The sequence below is a fragment of the Myzus persicae genome, unplaced genomic scaffold, assembly GCF_001856785.1.
Source record: "Myzus persicae strain clone G006 unplaced genomic scaffold, MPER_G0061.0, whole genome shotgun sequence".
NCBI classification, from domain to species: Eukaryota; Metazoa; Arthropoda; class Insecta; order Hemiptera; family Aphididae; genus Myzus; species Myzus persicae.
Genome location: NW_019103986.1, coordinates 105,844 through 124,206, shown reverse-complemented (window position 1 = coordinate 124,206; position 18,363 = coordinate 105,844). Strand labels below are relative to the sequence as shown.

At 28.0% G+C, this 18,363-nt stretch overlaps 1 protein-coding gene across 1 annotated transcript; it reads right to left on the bottom strand.

Annotated features, from left to right (window-relative positions):
* Positions 1-4,143: 4,143 nt before the first annotated feature.
* Positions 4,144-18,363, bottom strand: LOC111037235 (alpha-tocopherol transfer protein-like). The gene is made up of 6 exons (XM_022319647.1): positions 18,228-18,363; positions 15,027-15,183; positions 10,151-10,406; positions 6,961-7,071; positions 4,682-4,787; positions 4,144-4,609 (listed from the first exon to the last, which is right to left on the bottom strand). The coding sequence occupies exons 1-6, from the start codon at positions 18,361-18,363 to the stop codon at positions 4,497-4,499; spliced, it is 879 nt and encodes a 292-aa protein (XP_022175339.1). The 3' UTR covers positions 4,144-4,496.

The following is an 18,363-nucleotide window of genomic DNA, read 5'->3' as shown; positions in this document are numbered from 1 at the left end:
TACCTTAGATTTTTACCAAAGCCTGAAAAAAACGAATAATCCATGTCATAAAATAATTATCATATGAATTGAAACTAACTTTTTTTTCAAGAACAAAACAATTTATCATACAAATAAGACAATAATAAATATTAAGTATCCTTTTTTTCGAATTATTTCCTTCGTCATCAGCTCGAAATCTGGTTTCTAACTTGTCTAATTGTAAATAGCTTCTGTAAGTAATTTATGATTATCGACAGTTATCGATTCTGGACGAAAAAGTTTATAAAGAAATTACCAATATCATATTATGTAACACTTAGTCTAGACATTCATTTGTGACCGCCAATCAAGTCAATAATATAATATAACACATTAAATGGTAAATGCATAATTATATCTGTACAAAAAATAAAAAACCCATAAATTATAATCAATATTTTTTTTATATAGCTACTATTAAATAAATTATGATCTATTAGTCTACTACTAAATATAAAAAGGTACATATATTTAGGTCGTATCGTATAATTGACATTCGACGGACGGCTTTTGGGAAGGTATCCTATAATAAATTTTTTTATAATTTACTAGCAACTTATATGCGTTCCATAGTTTACCTATTGTGGGGTAACATTTACATTTTATGTGTATATAAGTCAAATAATGAAGAATTTATGGCCGTAGTATATCATGTTCCCCTCATATTTTGTTGGACAAATAAATGTAGAGACTGATTGTATTACATAAAAATACAAGATCAATTTTTATTTTTTATATCCACATAATATAGCACTATGCAGCATAGAGCAAAAGTTAAAGAACAATTTTATTTCTATACACACATATGACATATATATTTTATTTTTAATTAAAGTAAGTATATTATCTTGATCTTGATAGATATTGGAGTAACGTTATCATAATAAGTGTACTTGGATCAATGCACATTTTGAATACTAAAAACCGTCGACGATTTATTATTTAAATAAAACCTAGGCTCAAATTCAATCGTCGGGACATCTGTATTCGTATGATCGTATGTAACTATGCCAAAGCCAGATTTTGATTCTTCTCAGAAAAATCGTATTTTACACGCACATTACAATTTAATCATAACCCTTAGATGTAGGTACTTAATCATATGTCCTCAGTATTTAATGACCAGCGACCTTTACAAATGTTAAGTTTGTGTCACAACAAAATGTGTACGTCCCCTATAATAGTTATCTATTAAACACAATAATATATTGGCCATCATCGCACATCCAGCACACGGTTAACGACCAATTGAAGTTCATTATCAACTATCGTGTTGTAATACGCCACCTCGAAGTCGGAACAAATAATTCTTATTAATTAAAGCCATAATGAATCACGCCGAGATGACTAATCGAATTCATTCGAAGAAGTTAGTATACTAGGTACTACAATTAAACAGATACCGTTTATTTACGACAGTACCGTAAATATTAAATTTTTTACCGAAACGGACGCGGGACCGTCCGAAAAAAACGATATTATAGTAACAAGTGAACATACAACACTTATCTAAAAAAAATCGATATACGTAAGCTGATAATGTAGGAAAGCAGCGTTTCCCAAACTGTGGTCCACCTACCCTAGGGGTTAGCATGGATATAGTATACATTGTATACCTAAGGAGGTCCGTGAATTATTATTGTTAAGTTAGGTTATTTTTATTTCGTGGTTCTCAATCATTTTTACTATACTCTATGGGGTCTGGTGGAAGAAAATTGTTTGAAACGCTGTTGTAAAGTAATGATTTAATACATTGATCACGAAATCCCCTTGCCAATCAATTAAAATAAAAAATCTGGAAAATACCATGTAGTTAGTAGGTGTCGACTGTCGAGTATACCTCCTCATTGAATAGCTAGTAGGTCACTGTAATGGGTGTATTAAATTTGAATTCAATGACAAACGATTCTACGCAGAGACGGTGTGTTCATTATGTAAAAACAAGTCTTATTTTGTAAGAATGTGAACTTTAAATGCATATAAAAAATTAAGTATTTTCAAATTTTGTATAGTTCATATATTACGAGAAATCTAGAATTAAATTGTCAAGCTTTTTTACACACAAACAAAATGTTTGTCATACTATGGTAATACATTTATGTATTATATATTATTTAATATACTTATTATATATCAAAAATAAACTAAAAAAATTAATTATTTAAAATGTGTATAAATAGCATAAAAAGTTATAATGCATCTCTTAATGAATTGTTATCACTTATTGTCAAGTCTCTACAGTTATTTATTTTTGAATTACAATGAATAAATATTTTTATTTTGTCGAAAAATTGTTTAGCGAATGAATTTCCATTTTCTCCTTGTCTTATTTTTATTTTTTCTGTCTATTTAAAAATTACTGATAATTTTACCAGAAACTAAACTCGAAATGGAATATCAATGCATTTCCTTACCTACTATACAAAGTGTATGCACATAACATTTAAGAAATAATAAATCACATATCATCGTAAAACTAATACATTCATCGCTCCGTTTAGAAACTAAATTTAAAAATAAAACTTAATGAATTTTAGTAATTACTATTTAATAATTTTTTAATATTATTAATTATTACCCCTAGCTACCTTCTCTCTTGCCACCGCGTCTTATTATATTATTGTATATCACATTAGCTAATTTTAACAATAATAATCCTTAACCCCTTTTTTCAGACTTGTTTCAATTTAATATATTATTGTTTTTTTTTAGTAAGAAGGTGCTTTAAAAATCGTGAGTAATTTTATTTTAATCGTGGGTTCCTATAAGTGAATGAAGGAAAATTATGTGCAATTGATGAAATATATGTCAACCTAAAATAATATTTTTCTAGTAAAAATATTATTAAAAAACAATCAACTATGAGCTTTAAACATTCATCGCTCATTTTATTAAATAGTGTATTAAATAAAATAATTAAAAAAATTATAAGAAATATGAAAAATTTCTAAGTTGATAATGTGTAATTTTTATTACGAAAATAGAAACAAACATTCTCCATACTTTAATTTTTAATATGGTAAATATTATTCTAACTACAATTAAAATTTCTGAAAATTGTGACTTTGTCACATCATATTGTTTATCATCAATTTGTAATCGTTATGTTAAAATAATACAACTTAAAAGTATGTGTTGTGTCTTCAGAAAAATGTATTATTTCGATTATTGCCTATAGTAATCAATTTTTTGAATACTAAAATGTTTATCTAAGACATTAAGTATATCTACTTATAAGTTATAATTGTATAAAGTAAAAATGTCATACAATGTTAACCATAGCCAATAGGTAATATGTATATTGTATATAGTAAATTATATCCTATATAATTCCACCAGAAAGTATAAAAATAGGACATCTCATGTTTGAAATAATATTATTGTGTGATATTGTTACGTGCCCAAATATAATATGAGTATAAAACGTAATGGGTCAGTCTTATCTATTGTTTCGTTTAAAAACCATTAAAAATAGTACTGTATGAGCTGTAATACCTGGTTTCATACGTTTTTTAAATTACTGCTACCAGTAGGACCAATCACATTAATTTAATAATTTTAATAAATTATACTGCTATAGCAGTAGTTGACCGAGAACGTGTTAATTGAGGCACCTATATAATAAATTACAATGATTATACTGGACATATCAACATATCACCTACCTGTGATCACAAGGGCGTAGCTAGAAATTTCTTCAGGGGTTGGGGAGAATAACCAAGTGTATGTTTACCCCAATTTAAAATGTCATTGAACATTAATATATTTGTTAGAATATATATCCCCCCCCCTCGGATTCAATCTTGGTACATCAAATTTCACACAACATAATACCAAATGTTGTATGTGTCTGTTGACTTTTTTTATTGGTCTACAAATCCAGGAGTTCAGATCCGACTAGTGTATAATATACCGTAGAGTGACTTATTAATCCTCTGTAGTTAAACTCTGTAGGTGTCCACTTTAGAAAACAATGATCGCTGATCAATCTATTTTTAAAGTGCTGTTTGATAAGAAGCCAACCAACTAGAGAAAGTTTAACAAGTGATTAATTTTTAATATATACTTCAATTTTATCTAAGTAAAAATAAATTACAAAATGATGCTAGTATTGAAAAATTGATTGAGCAATAAAATGGTAATTTAAAAATATTACATAAGTCATTCATCAATGACGTAGTAAACTTGTAACTTGTAATCAAGTATAGAATCATAATATGATAAACACAACTCTTCAACTAAATTATTCTAATTGTGTACCCAATTCACTTTAAACTATGTTAGGTTGCCTATCAATAAAAACACAGTCATCTAAAAATAATTATCACAACCTAAAATTAAATATAAAACAATTTCACTTAATAACAATAAACTAGCGTTTTCTTATACCTACCTAGTATTTTAAACTGTTTTAAAATGTAACTTAAATGTGTTTCATACAAAAAATTGTTCTTAAAATATTATATTAGTATAGTTTATTCGTCATCTTCATCATGTCGTTGATTCACATACATCATTTGGTTGTTTAATATTTCATTTTGCTCAAGAAAATCATCACGAATATCGATCAAGTCATTGTACAGTTCATCTAATGAATAAAATAATAATGATAAAAGATCTAAACTTTTGTACTATCGATTGCGTGGGAGCTGATCCTTACCGTTGAAGAAAGTATGAGATTTTAATGATCCTCCTACTTCTGCTGGCAATTCATTTCTCGATACGTAATTAAAAATATCATCTGAACCGACTGGATGGAGCGTTATCTGAAAAATGATCGAAGAAAGTTACTTGATGGACCACCATTAGTAATAATATAAGTAATAACAGTAATAATAAGTTATAACAATATAAAACTATTCAACAATGCTGTTACATTCATTACTTGATTTTCCATGTGTTGTTTTTACCGTAATTCAAAAATATATTGTATAGATAATATAAGGTTTTAATTTTAGTCAATATTACAGTGAATAGTTATTGGTATGGTTATGTAGAAATAGATATGCAGTTTTATACAAGCAATACAGTACCTAATGCAATAGAGAGGTCAGAGGTCACTTCACCGGCAACCTTAAGTTGTATATTTGGCTGATTCTTAAATCGAAGAATACCTATTATTAATGCTTTAAAAATAAAAATCTTTCATAATTTCAAGTGATTAAAAATCAGATATTTTTTACTATTGTATCTATTTATAATGTAATATAAGTTATAATAATATAATTTATTATATTATATCTATATCGTAATGATTTTTTAATATTTTGCTTATTTAATGACATTTCTAATTTCATATTCCAAAAAAAATTTTTCGAAGTATTTCAATGTATTAAAAAATAAAATAAAATTCGAACTACTAGTTAATGTTAAATGGTTATAAGTTGCTATATACAATAAATTCGACTCTGTTTAACAATGTATGACCGAATAAGTTGAAAACCGTCGTTATAAAGTTAAACATAGGTCATTATCATCTAGATTTTTCTAGTTTGGTAACATCGATTATTCGTTTGCACGCATCACGCTCGAATTTATAGCTAGTAATATTTCTTTGAAAATACTTAGCAATTCCAAATTTCGTGGTTTCTTGAAACCAATCAAAACTCATCAGACAAATCGAATTCACTGAAACCTTACGTCGCTGATGTTTATTTTTTCTATGTCTTTGAGCAAATTAGAAACACATTGGAAAAAACCTGATTTTGATTTCGGCAGATGAGGCCACAAACACATGTGGGTGTTTAAATTTATTTAAAATTAATTTAATTGTAATATCATTGAAAATAATAAAAATAGCTTGAGAAAGTCTCACTTTTCATTTCACATCCAAATTGTAAAAAACATTTTCTGTTTGGCATATGAAACTAAAAATAAATGCCATTAAAAAAGTAAATATATAATTTTATTTCAAACATATAACTTTGTAATGAGTTCAAACTATGTTAAATAATATTTTCAAAAACATTTATACTTTTTGTGATAATTTAAAAATAGGGAATCACCTAGTATATACTCGTAATATTTATAGATAATTACTTACCATTATAATTGTGTGTATGTTTTTAGTACCTATGACTAAAAAGTAATATTATAATAATTACATATAATTAATATAGGTACGCATAAATTTATTATTAATGATACTTCGTTCACTGTGTCTTAAGGCGCACCCAGTCATCTGGTCAACACGCCTATTAATATCATATAAATAGTGCTTTTTCTATGTATAATATTTACTTAAGCAACATAAGTGTTTAATTATACATTTATAGTTTATATAGGTGTAAATGGCTTATAAGTGTTATGCGAGTATAATGGTATTATTATATGCTCGCATTCGAAACTAGACGATTGACAGTCGGATACTATCAAATAATATGTCTATCTGAGGGTCCCTGAGACTTTTAACTGTGATGGGAGGGTTAACATTTTCTATTTTGAAAATGAGCAAATTTAAATATATAAAATTATAATTTGTAAAAATAATTATTTGAAACAATATGTTTTATTTGTTTATTATCATAATGTATGATACAAAATGTTATTTGAATTTCAATATTCAACATCTATGAATAAAAAAGGCCCCGAAGAAGAGGAAATAAATCACCCCAACAACCTCTCAAAGACACCTTTGACTCGCCTATATACTAATACTAGTATTCTAATTTTATGGTATTAATTTATAGGTATTAGCTTGATTCCTCGTGTAATTTTAATTTTAATTTGTGCGTTAAAAATAAAGATAACAGTAGATAATTATGTCTATTAACATGCTATTAAGTAGGCAAATTAAATTAGGTATTATAATTTATAATACGATAAAATTAAGGTAGAAATTACAATGTTCTCTATTAGTATTATCCATTTGTTTTACATGCAATATGTCATGTACAATTACGATTTACCTCTTTAATTTATATTAAAATTGTATTTTACCTTATCTAATAATTCTTGATTGGCGAATCGTGTTACCATTTTCATTATCATTTGTGTAGCGGATCCGGCATTTAAAACATGTACAGCTTTTAAACGGACTGGTAGGCCAACCTAAAAATATCATACGTCTTATCATTTATGTGCATTTTTATTTTTTAATAGCTCATGGCTGTAAATATATTGAGTCCAGTAATTTAATATATTAAAAGTTAGAAACAATCTATAAATGATTCGCTCTGTCGATTACTTCGACTAACTACCTAGTTATAGATTTCAATGTTAAGTGGCAATAGTAAAACGAATTGTTCTTACAAATTAGAAATTAGAAGTTTCTCAAATTTCAGAAGGAGAACTTAAAAATACAGCTTAAAATATTTATTAAATATGAAATCATGAAAATCTATAAATTACGTATAATATACATACTATGTACATACTATGTATACTAATGTACATACTTAAGCAAAATTAAATTCGAACAGAAGTAAATATATTATGAAACAGTATACATTATAAATTGCGAAACTGTTACGGTAATATCGTTTAATCTATATTATATATACAAATAAATATATCTTTCTGTATCCTTTATTGACTCAACAGTCAACACCTACTGAAGTACTGAACCATTTCCAATAAAGTTATTTCAATAGATTCGTCGAGACTCGGAGAAGGTTTATATCTAGGGTGGCTTACACATGCATTTTATTTCGGCTCATGAAAATCTACCTTTTTTTGCTTATAGGTATAATAGAAATTTACCATTGGTTACATATTATGGTAAAATAGTAGATAATAAACCTAGATAATAGATATTTTCAATAATTAAAAGAATACAATTCACCAACTCCGAAGTTTGGTTGAATATGTAATATAATATACACCTTGTTTTCGGTACGCATGTAGTGGCATGTATCAATAGCGAACATTTTTAAGGAGTTAAATATAGGCAATTTTCTATATTAGTGCATTTGGGTTGTGTAAATATGTGCAATGTGCATAGTAAGACGTGTTCATTAGTGTGAGTGACTGTGTATATAACAAATAGCGGAGCACTACTTCACGTGCACTTACATGCCAATAACGCAGCAATTTAGACACCAATTTATAAATTGGAATTTTAGTGAAACACTGAAACCTAATTTCGTAATTCCAATAATATAGCTTACTGAGTATCATTATTGTTTGAACGCTTATTATACAAATGATAACCTAAGATCCTAAACACAGATCCTAACCTAAAGAGAAGAAGTTTATCTTATCTAGCCTGTTGAAGAGTCGACTTTCAATATTTATATTTTTCATGTCCAATATTTAGCCTAAAACTTGTGATATTTTACTTTTTAAATTTGATTTATTGAGTTTAATAATTGAACTATAAAAATTGAATTTTATACAATTACAGATTAAGTTCTCTTCTACAATATTGATAATAGGTGTTTTTACTCTCAGCTCACTCAATAAACCATATTATTGAAAATTACTATGTTACATTATTAGAAATTACGATACTGTGATAGTTATACCTAACTAGCCAACTTAAATTGTTGTCGATGGCCTATCAAGGAGTTATCGTTATTACTTATTAGTCATTACTTATTACTCTATTAAATAGCAGCATACCTTTTACCTGTTTCTAAATGTATAACCATCGATTGGATGTCGATGCGTTATTGAGATACAGTTTCCAAATAATAATAGTATGAAATAGGTATAGGGTAAAGGCATAAGTAATGGTTAGGTTTTAAAATAATATATATTTAAAACCCATAATAATAACATTTTCAAATGCCTAAAGAAAATAAACTCAGAATTATTGTTTTCAGAAAAATGGTCTGTTTAGGATACGGATTCGAGAAAACGTATGGTATCGTATAAACGTAATGTATCATTTGAATTTTAGTGACATTTTACAATAGGTACTAACTAGTAACTACTAACCGTAACTAATATGTAATCATATAACATAATGTCATTATATGATCTTATTTAAAGGCAGCATACATGATCTGAGCACATTTTTTAATGATAAGTTACTATTTTTTTTTCAATGTCAGCAACTAGCAAGTCACTTTATTTAGAAACTAGTTGGGTGACATTCTACGCGCGGTCTTCGGGACTTAGTTATAATATTATACTTAAGCGTTTAAGGTCGTTGTGGGATAAACAAATGCATAGAAAAAGTCAAGAAACACATGATAGCACTTATACATAATACAAAATTCCAGTTCCAGAGAGAAGAACACGATTTGGGGACATGCATATATATTGGATTTATACAGTTGTAAGCATGAAAGATTCATTTTAGTTGTCATTTATACTTTTTAGAGTAAAAAATATTACATTTCAAGATATACTAAAGAAAAATAGACAAGTGGGTACCGCTTTGCTGTACATTAGGTATCGTGTGGGTAACTTACAATATGTGCGTTAAATTTGAATTCAATGGTTTAAAATCACTGTAAACGAAAAACAATTCTGAGCGAAAACTGTTTGTCAGTATATTACTATAAGTACTATAAGTGATATTATTGCTATTAAAGTAATTAATTTTACTATTAGATATTATTATAATAAAGAAAATTGAATTAATTTTTTCAAAAAAAAATGGACATAGAACTATAAAATTTGCAAATTTTGACAATTTGACGAGATGAAAAATTATTTATCAACAATAATAATAATTATTAATAGAAAAAAACTTAATAAAATCTAAAATTTCTCATGGCTATAAAGAGTTCATAAATAGTCATGATATTTTTAAAATGTTATCAAAATATAATGAGAATTGTCCTATAAATATTTTGTACAAATATGAAATATCTTCGAGTTTTTGAGTTACACCTAAGGATAGTAATGTCTGAAACAAATAACTCTTAGTGGAGCGAAGAAGGAACAATTTTATCTTGCACGCTACTACAAAGATAAGGACATGACTAGTTTAGAAGCAGGCTGAATTATTATTTCCATTCATGGGGTCCCACAGACCACAACCTATTATCTACCCTAGCCCCTTAGAGCCTAGAGGTCTTAATTCGGGTTTGATAATATGGGTAACTACTAACTAGGTACGTTACAATATATTATACAGTATAGTTTGAGGTAGATAATATTATACATAATTTAATGTTTATATTATTGCCATTATTATTATAAAGAGTATAATATAATAATTCAAATATCGACTTACCTCCAAGAATTTTAACATTTTACCAGCAATCCCAATGGGTATTTTTGCGATGTGACGCCATCCCAACCCCTTGGTATCTACTACGATAACCATACCGTCACACGTACCGTACTTCAAAAGCGTATAGTTCATCCACATCGTGAGGTATTTGAAAAGTGGTAAGTATTCAAACATTTCATGGTCAGTATCTTGAAACATCATAAATAGAACTCGATCATTTTTGTCCGTGTTAACAGTAGGCATTTGACCAATACTCCTGCATAAATTTAAAGGATAAAACTAAATTTATTTATGTATATGATATATATCTCGTCACAAAAAAAGTAATTAGCCACGAAAAAGCTCGATATTTCTTATCGGTGGATTTAAAATCTCACCACACGTAATTTTATGATCCTACATCAGATATCTAAAAGCTTAGTTCAAAATTTAAATAATTAAAACCAATACTTAAAGGTATTCTTTCACCTGGACATAGGTTATATCGAACTACATATATATTATTATCTCGAACACTCAATTACCTATTTTTTTTCAGTAATTATATGTTTAGGATTACAATTAGCTAAGTATAGATAATTATTCATTATAAACAAGGAGATTTTGTTTACAACATTTATTTCCTCAGTTAAAGTTGTTGTGTTATTTGAAAAATATTTTAGTATGCAATTCTTCAATTTATAATATGTAACATTGCAAATACTCTTAAAACTAGAGATTATTTTTTATAAAAATATCATATTATCATCAACGTGATTTACATTTATTGTTTGTAAATATTATTTATCAGTCTACTGCAGAGTATTGAATAATGGCAATATCTAATTTTTTACTCACTTACATAAGTACCTACCTACGCTTTACTGATTAATGATTATTGATTAGCATCGAGGTTGTCAACTCAATGCATATAGTAATATTGGTTTAATAAATTATTCTGAAACTTCAAAGGACATTAAGCAAACAAATAAACGCATACACAGTAAACTCATTTCATACAAATCGAATCCTAAAAATAATAATATTACTATTACTATTATGTCGAATACAAAGATATGTAGGTACTTGAGTAATTTGAACCAATCAACAAATAGGACTAGTCATCATTTCAATTGGCTAAAGACTGTCTATAAGTTTTTAAATTAATTACTAAGCAGCATTAATGCACATTAACATAACTAAAAATAATTTTTTTCAAACAAGCGTAGTTAAAAAATTTACAAATATACATAAGATTCACAAAAGTGTTTTGACAAAAACTTATCATCACGCATACTGAACGCGTACAATGAACTCCATAAAATTAAAAATTTTCTCGGTGGTTCATTTTTAAAAAATATCAGTCATTACTCATTAGCTGCCAGTAGTGAACACTTAATACGAACACTAAATGGGTACCACTCTTGGTTTGAACTTAAAATTTTACACTCATGAATAACCGATTTCAAGTAATCGTTTCGTGACTCAAAGCCGTCACTTACAGATACCTATACTATTGTAGAGAAATCATGTGATTTCCTGTAACACCACTAAAAAATTAAGGGTGTTAAATAAAATACAAGTAGCTTAATAAAAAAAATGTGTTTTCTATCTAATATGATAATGATGAAAACATTTATATTAAACTCAAACTAACAAAATTAAAAATTCTATTTTAATAAATTTAAAAAATATAGGTACCATCTGCGGTAATTCAAAATCAAATAGAACGCTTATTAAATGTTCTTTTTTCAATTAAAATAAAAATATACGTTGTCAGGGCAGCAAAATTGGCAACACCTGATATACCAGCACGAACAAATTGTGAAATCACCTACCCAATGGAAGTCAGGGAACTAGTAAAAGAAAAGAGAAAAGCGCGGAAAAAATGGCACCGAACGAGAGATCCATCGGATAAAACTATTTGGAACCGCGCTAGTAAACTTTTACATAATAAGATAAAAGAAGTCAAAAACGAAACGTTCAAATCTTACTTGAGTAACCTTTCAGCAACAAAAGACTCTGACTATTCGTTATGGAAGGCTACAAAACAAATGAAAAGACCTAGAGCCTATGTACCACCAATTCGCAAGGAAGATGGATCATGGGCACGTTGTGACCAAGACAAAGCTGAAATGTATGCACGTCATCTGGAACATGCATTTCAGCCGAACAATATCGCTTCTGAACTCGATATAGAACAGAATCAACCATTGAGCGAAACACGCGAAAAGATTAAGTACTTTACTCCAATTGAAATTGCTAAAGAAATCGATACGAATATCAATATAAAAAAAGCACCGGGCTACGATCAAATAAACCCGAAAATACTGAAAGAACTACCCAAAAAGGCTATGATTCATCTAACACACATCTACAATGCCATCTTGCGTACAGAATACGTTCCTAAACAATGGAAACGAGCTCAAGTCATCATGCTACTTAAACCAGGAAAACCTCCTGAACAAGTAACTTCATACAGACCTATATCGCTTCTTCCAAGCTTATCTAAATTATTCGAAAAATTACTTTTAAAGCGTCTAAAACCAATAATAGAAGTAAAACAGATTATTCCTGAACACCAGTTCGGATTCCGGAGTAAACACTCAACAATTGAACAGGTCCATCGTGTCACAAATATAATAAACAAGGCACTGGAAGAAAAAAAATACTGCTGTGGAGTATTCCTCGATATTGCGCAAGCTTTCGATAAAGTTTGGCACAAAGGATTACTTATTAAGCTACGCGAACAATTGCCGCATACTTGGTGCGCACTTATCGAGTCCTATCTGTCTGAACGTCAGTTCAGAGTTATTCACGAAGAAGCAATAACTGACTGGAAAAACATATCAGCTGGAGTACCCCAAGGAAGTGTCCTCGGACCTATTTTGTACTTACTTTACACAGCTGACATTCCAGTTAACAACTATTCAATGACAGCCATGTTTGCCGATGACACAGCAATATTGGCAACTGATGAAGATCAGCAGACTGCGACTGATCAACTTCAACGAACACTTAACAACGTCTCCAACTGGACTAAGCGTTGGAAAATCAAAATTAACAGTGACAAATCGGTACACGTAAATTACACTTTGCGTAAAAGTGTTTATTGTCCAGTAATGTTGGATCAACAGATCATCCCACAGAACGATGCTGCAAAATATCTAGGAATGCACATTGACTCGCGATTAAACTGGAAACATCACGTTCGACAGAAAAAGTTGCAAATTAAAGATAAATTGAGGAAACTTTATTGGCTAATCGGAAGACACTCTGAACTAGACCTTACAAGCAAACGTCTTTTGTACGTAGCGATAATTAAACCAATATGGACCTATGGAATACAACTTTGGGGTTGTGCCAGTAAGTCCAATATTGAGATTATTCAACGCTGTCAAAACATTGCTCTCCGTACTATTGTCGCAGCGTACCGGTACGACAGAAATGACACTATCCACCGAGACTTGATGATGCCCTCAGTCCAGGACGAGATTACAAAGTTTGCCCGAAAACACGAGATAAGGCTAGATCAACACACCAATCCAGCAGCAATTCAACTACTTGACAACTCTCAAGACATAAGGCGTCTCAAACGCCGAAGACCATATGACTTAGTATAAAATGTTAGACTAAGACCGGGCCTCTCCATTGGGAGTGATAACCCAAACATGTTTTTGTTTATATATATCTATAAAATATTATTCATTAGTATCTTATATTTATGTATACCTCTGAAATGTATTGTTAAAGATCATTGATCGTTATAATAAAAAAGCCATCAGGCAGTTTCAAAAAAAAAAAAAATAAATAAAAATATTATTGACTTTGTATTAAATAATACATTTTCAAATCATTTAAATAAAAATAACAAATGTCTATCTAAGCAACACAAATAACATAATATATTGTAAGACACTTTTCAGACTACGTTATTTTTAGTTTTCCCAATTTGTTTATTAACACTGCGAAAAATTACACTTGTAGGGCCTAAGGAGGCAGGGCTAAGATACAATATCCATGTCAAATTTCCAATTTAAAGATGTCTGAAACATTTAAATTGCCTACCTAATCTTTCAAAGAACACTATTACAATTAAACAACACTTAATGGTGTACCAATAATAGGTTCAGACTCCATTGAGTATCTAAAAGTGATTTTTCTTATAGTGAAGAGGGTAGGGGAAATTTTAGTTGTTAGAGGGCACGCCACAGTCACATCATATAAATTATAAACACGGATTTGAATCGACTTATATTCTTTACTCTATGGCTAATTTACCATAATAATAATAGGTATGTTTATCGATTAATCTTCCAGAGCATTTTAGGATTTTTGAACCCAAATTTAAATTTGAAATATTTTTTTAAGATTTTAAGATTACATGATCTGTATACCTATACATTTAATAAGCTAAAAGTAGGCTCGTATATTATATTATCTGACAATAGTAAGGTGAATGTCAAACATCATGTCTAATCTGTTGAAGCTGCAATAAATCTGACGATATCGTTTAGTACGTATTCAGCTGTACTGTCATAAAAAATAAAAATTTCAGTAAATTTTTACTTATAATAGTTTTAATAAATATAATATAATTAAAAATGCCAAAAGTAAAATGTTCGACGGTGAGTCAAAATAATTATTTTTCCGGATTAAAAAAATCCAAAACTATCAGTTGTGTCTATAAAACTTTTTTAAAATTTTATAAAATGTATATACTCAATATACATTTATATCAAAATTATTAAAAATTTTAGTGCGTTATTTAGAATTTTCAGGGCATTTGTCGGGTTTTCAGACGTTAAAATTCCAGTCATGACTATTATTTCCTCAATAAAAAAAAAAATGTTCAATAATAAATAACAAGTAAACTAATCTTAGTTGAATTACTTACAAGCAATTATAACTCAATTCTATATCATCATCTAATGGATCCAATTCGCAAAATACTTTTGGAATTCTAAAGTGAAACCTGTAACATCTCTGAATGGTCTTTCTGGCTAATTCTATATCAAAATGACAGCTGTGTAGAAATGCCAAATATTTTTTGTCTGAAAAAAAACATCTATTATCATTAATCAAGTAACTAAATAATTTAACCATAGTCATGTTTTATGACTACGGATAAAAAAATTAATGTCTGATGAAACTATTTAACTATATAATAGATATGTGTATATATTGGTAGGCGCCTATACTATACATATAACTATATAAGCATGATAATATTCTGTTCGCACATTTCGAAGCTATAAAAATACTTTTTAATACATTTGCAGAAGGTAAAATATTATCTTTAGTTTAAAATGCATTATATGAGTTACGTACCTACTAATTACTATAAGTATTTATGTAAGTATCTACTTGGTAATATAAAATATATGTAATCAAAAAATAATTTATATAGCATTTTGAGTTAAAAATAACACAAGTTTAACTCAATATATTAACATAATCAATATTCAACTAGGTACATACGTAAAAAATCTAAAAACATATGTAATTTTTTTAAATTAATAAAATTTTTTTTAGTATAATTTAACAGAGATAATAAATTGACAATAAATAATCTAATCATTCTAAAAACAAAAAAAAAATAGTTTAAATAAAACTAATAATAAAATACCTAAACTAGATATTAAAAATTTAAAAATTTAGGAAATAGGTAAATACAAGTGAATACTATTAACATGTTTAAATAGACAAGGACCATAAATTTACGCAAGTAGCCATGACATATGCGGGTGAATTAATTATTAGAACAAATCATTAATATATTTAAATCACTTTGAAAAGATGACCTTTAATAATTTATAAAAGATGTTATGTCATTGTCTTTATTGTTTAAAGACTATGCAAATTTATGTAAAAGCACTATTTATATAACATTTGAGAACAAATAATTGATTTGTAACATTTGTGTGCTTACAATTTCGTAAATCGTTATAAAGACCATCTTCGATTTAACTAGTGGCTTTCTATAACTGCCAAGCTCTACTAAGACAAGAATATAACATGCAATTCAAAAATTCTGTAAATAACAACTAAATTTCTCACAGTGAAAATTATTTGTATTAATACATATCAAGGTATTAGATATATGTATAACAACATTGTATTGAAGTGGAAATCATCGTTTTTTTTTTTTTTAATTTTTTCAAATCATTATCAGTTAATGTGCCTAATAAAAATACCACTATAATACATGTAATAATGTTTAGGGATCAAAATTTCCAAAGTTTTCCGAAAAATTAACAAAATTGAGAAAATTTGGTTTCATTTAAATTTTCGAAAAAATGGTTTTGACGAAAATAATTGACTCTTCGGAAAATTAGACAATTTCATGAATAAAAATTTAAAATGTTATACATATAAAGTGGAAGAAATCCAATAAATAATGATAGTTGATAATCATTATACATTAAAAGTTTCTGGGAATACACTCTTCCACATAAATATTTGATAGGTAAAATTATTTTTAGGACAAATATTGAAATATCCGTATTTATAGTTAATATACCCACAATAATGATTTGTATTACACCGTATTGACAAATTTAAAATGACGACAGGTGTCTTCATCTATTTTTTTAACTAAGCTCTTTCTTATTCTTAAACTGTTTTAAGCTTAAAAATAATTTTTTAATTTTTAAAAAAAATCCGTATTTTTTATTTTCTGAAAATGTTGGTATTTTTAGAAATGTATTATTTTAATAATTTTCCGAAGCTCTAAGAAAAAAACTGTTTATTTCCGACGTTCTGAAACTTTTTCGACATTTTGATCCCTAATAACGTACAAGTTAAAAGTTGCAATGTAAAAATTATGTTCTAAATATTTAAAATACTAAAATACATTTGATTATTGGTTTTTAAATAAAATTATAAATATAAATAATAATTTATAGGCATCAATAATAATTATAAAAACTGTTTTGTATAAATCTTTGTCATGACATTTTTACTATTTATGTTTTTCTTATTAGTTGGCATGTTATTGCTTAAAGTTGTATTTTTCTAAAAAATAACTTATAATAACTATTCAATACATTTATACAAATCATTTATCAGTTTGTATCAGCTAGTATTTTGTATTCATCGACAGACGACAAGGGCAATTGATAATAACAATCTAAAATAAAAACTACAAAAGTCAAATCATTATCAAAGTACACATACCCCTTAAAAAAGTCACAAGATTATCAAAAAAAAATATATAAATAAAAATAACAATAATTATGCTAAAAACCTCAAATAAGCAAAAAAATGTTAAGTTTTAAATATTTTTGTTCAAATTTAGAAGTAATAATAAACGTAAGTTAAATTCACGTATGCCACGATAATTTTTAATAATGATTGTCTATTAGTCATTACTCATTACCTAAACCTTACTCATTATTCTGGTACAAATTAAATTTATTATGTAAGACAGGTTTGCGAGATCTTATCCGTTAAAAGTAATTATTATCATGTTTTGCATAAAAAATAAATTATAGATTATTGATCCTGACTCGCAAGCAACTGATCGAACTTAATAATTTGTTGCATCGTATTTTACATTCGTTGCTAAATTCAATAATTCTTGTTTCCAAATCATCTATGTGTTACCCTATTACCTATATCGAGTGGGCGCTTGTATAAAATGCGCCCACATTGAACCGGTAATCAAAATACTATAATAAATACTAAATTGCGCCCAGGATTTTTCCGGGTCTAAAATGGGTAAAGTAAATTGCGCCCATAGTACCTAATCCTATTATACACCTATTGTACATAGTAAACACTTTATATAATGATGTTCATTTATTGGTGGATGAGCCAAATGTTTATCGCTATAATCTTTTAGATGTCAATTTGAAAAAAATCGAAAAAATTATTCACCAATACAATGAAAACACTATTAGGAGGGCTGAATATCTGAAGACAATGTCTCATTATTATGAAGATAAGCCATAAGTTATAACTGTATTTTTTATTATTAAAATGTTTAGCAAAAAATATGCCGCTAACGGAGAAACATTTCAAATAAAAAATGAGGTGTGCGGAGGGCAGGTTAACATGCCCGGGGAATCGCCCTGTTTATTATATTGGTACTAACCCGATATAGGTGGCAAATTCTCGTCATCTTCTAAGCTCTCCTTTAACTTCTGAATGTCGTCTAACTTGAGCTCCGGATATTTGCTCTGCTCCACTTGCAGGTATTCACTGAACGGTGTCGAAGAGGAATACGTCAT

Excerpts from the sequence above, each read along its gene's own strand:
- LOC111037235 (XM_022319647.1), bottom strand. The coding sequence starts at position 18,363 with ATGACGTATTCCTCTTCGACACCGTTCAGTGAATACCTGCAAGTGGAG. Across the intron at positions 15,184-18,227 it reads GAATTTGCCACCTATATCGG|ACAAAAAATATTTGGCATTT; the intron begins GTTAGTACCAAT and ends GTTTTTTTTCAG. Across the intron at positions 4,610-4,681 it reads ATCTCATACTTTCTTCAACG|ATGAACTGTACAATGACTTG; the intron begins GTAAGGATCAGC and ends TTTATTCATTAG.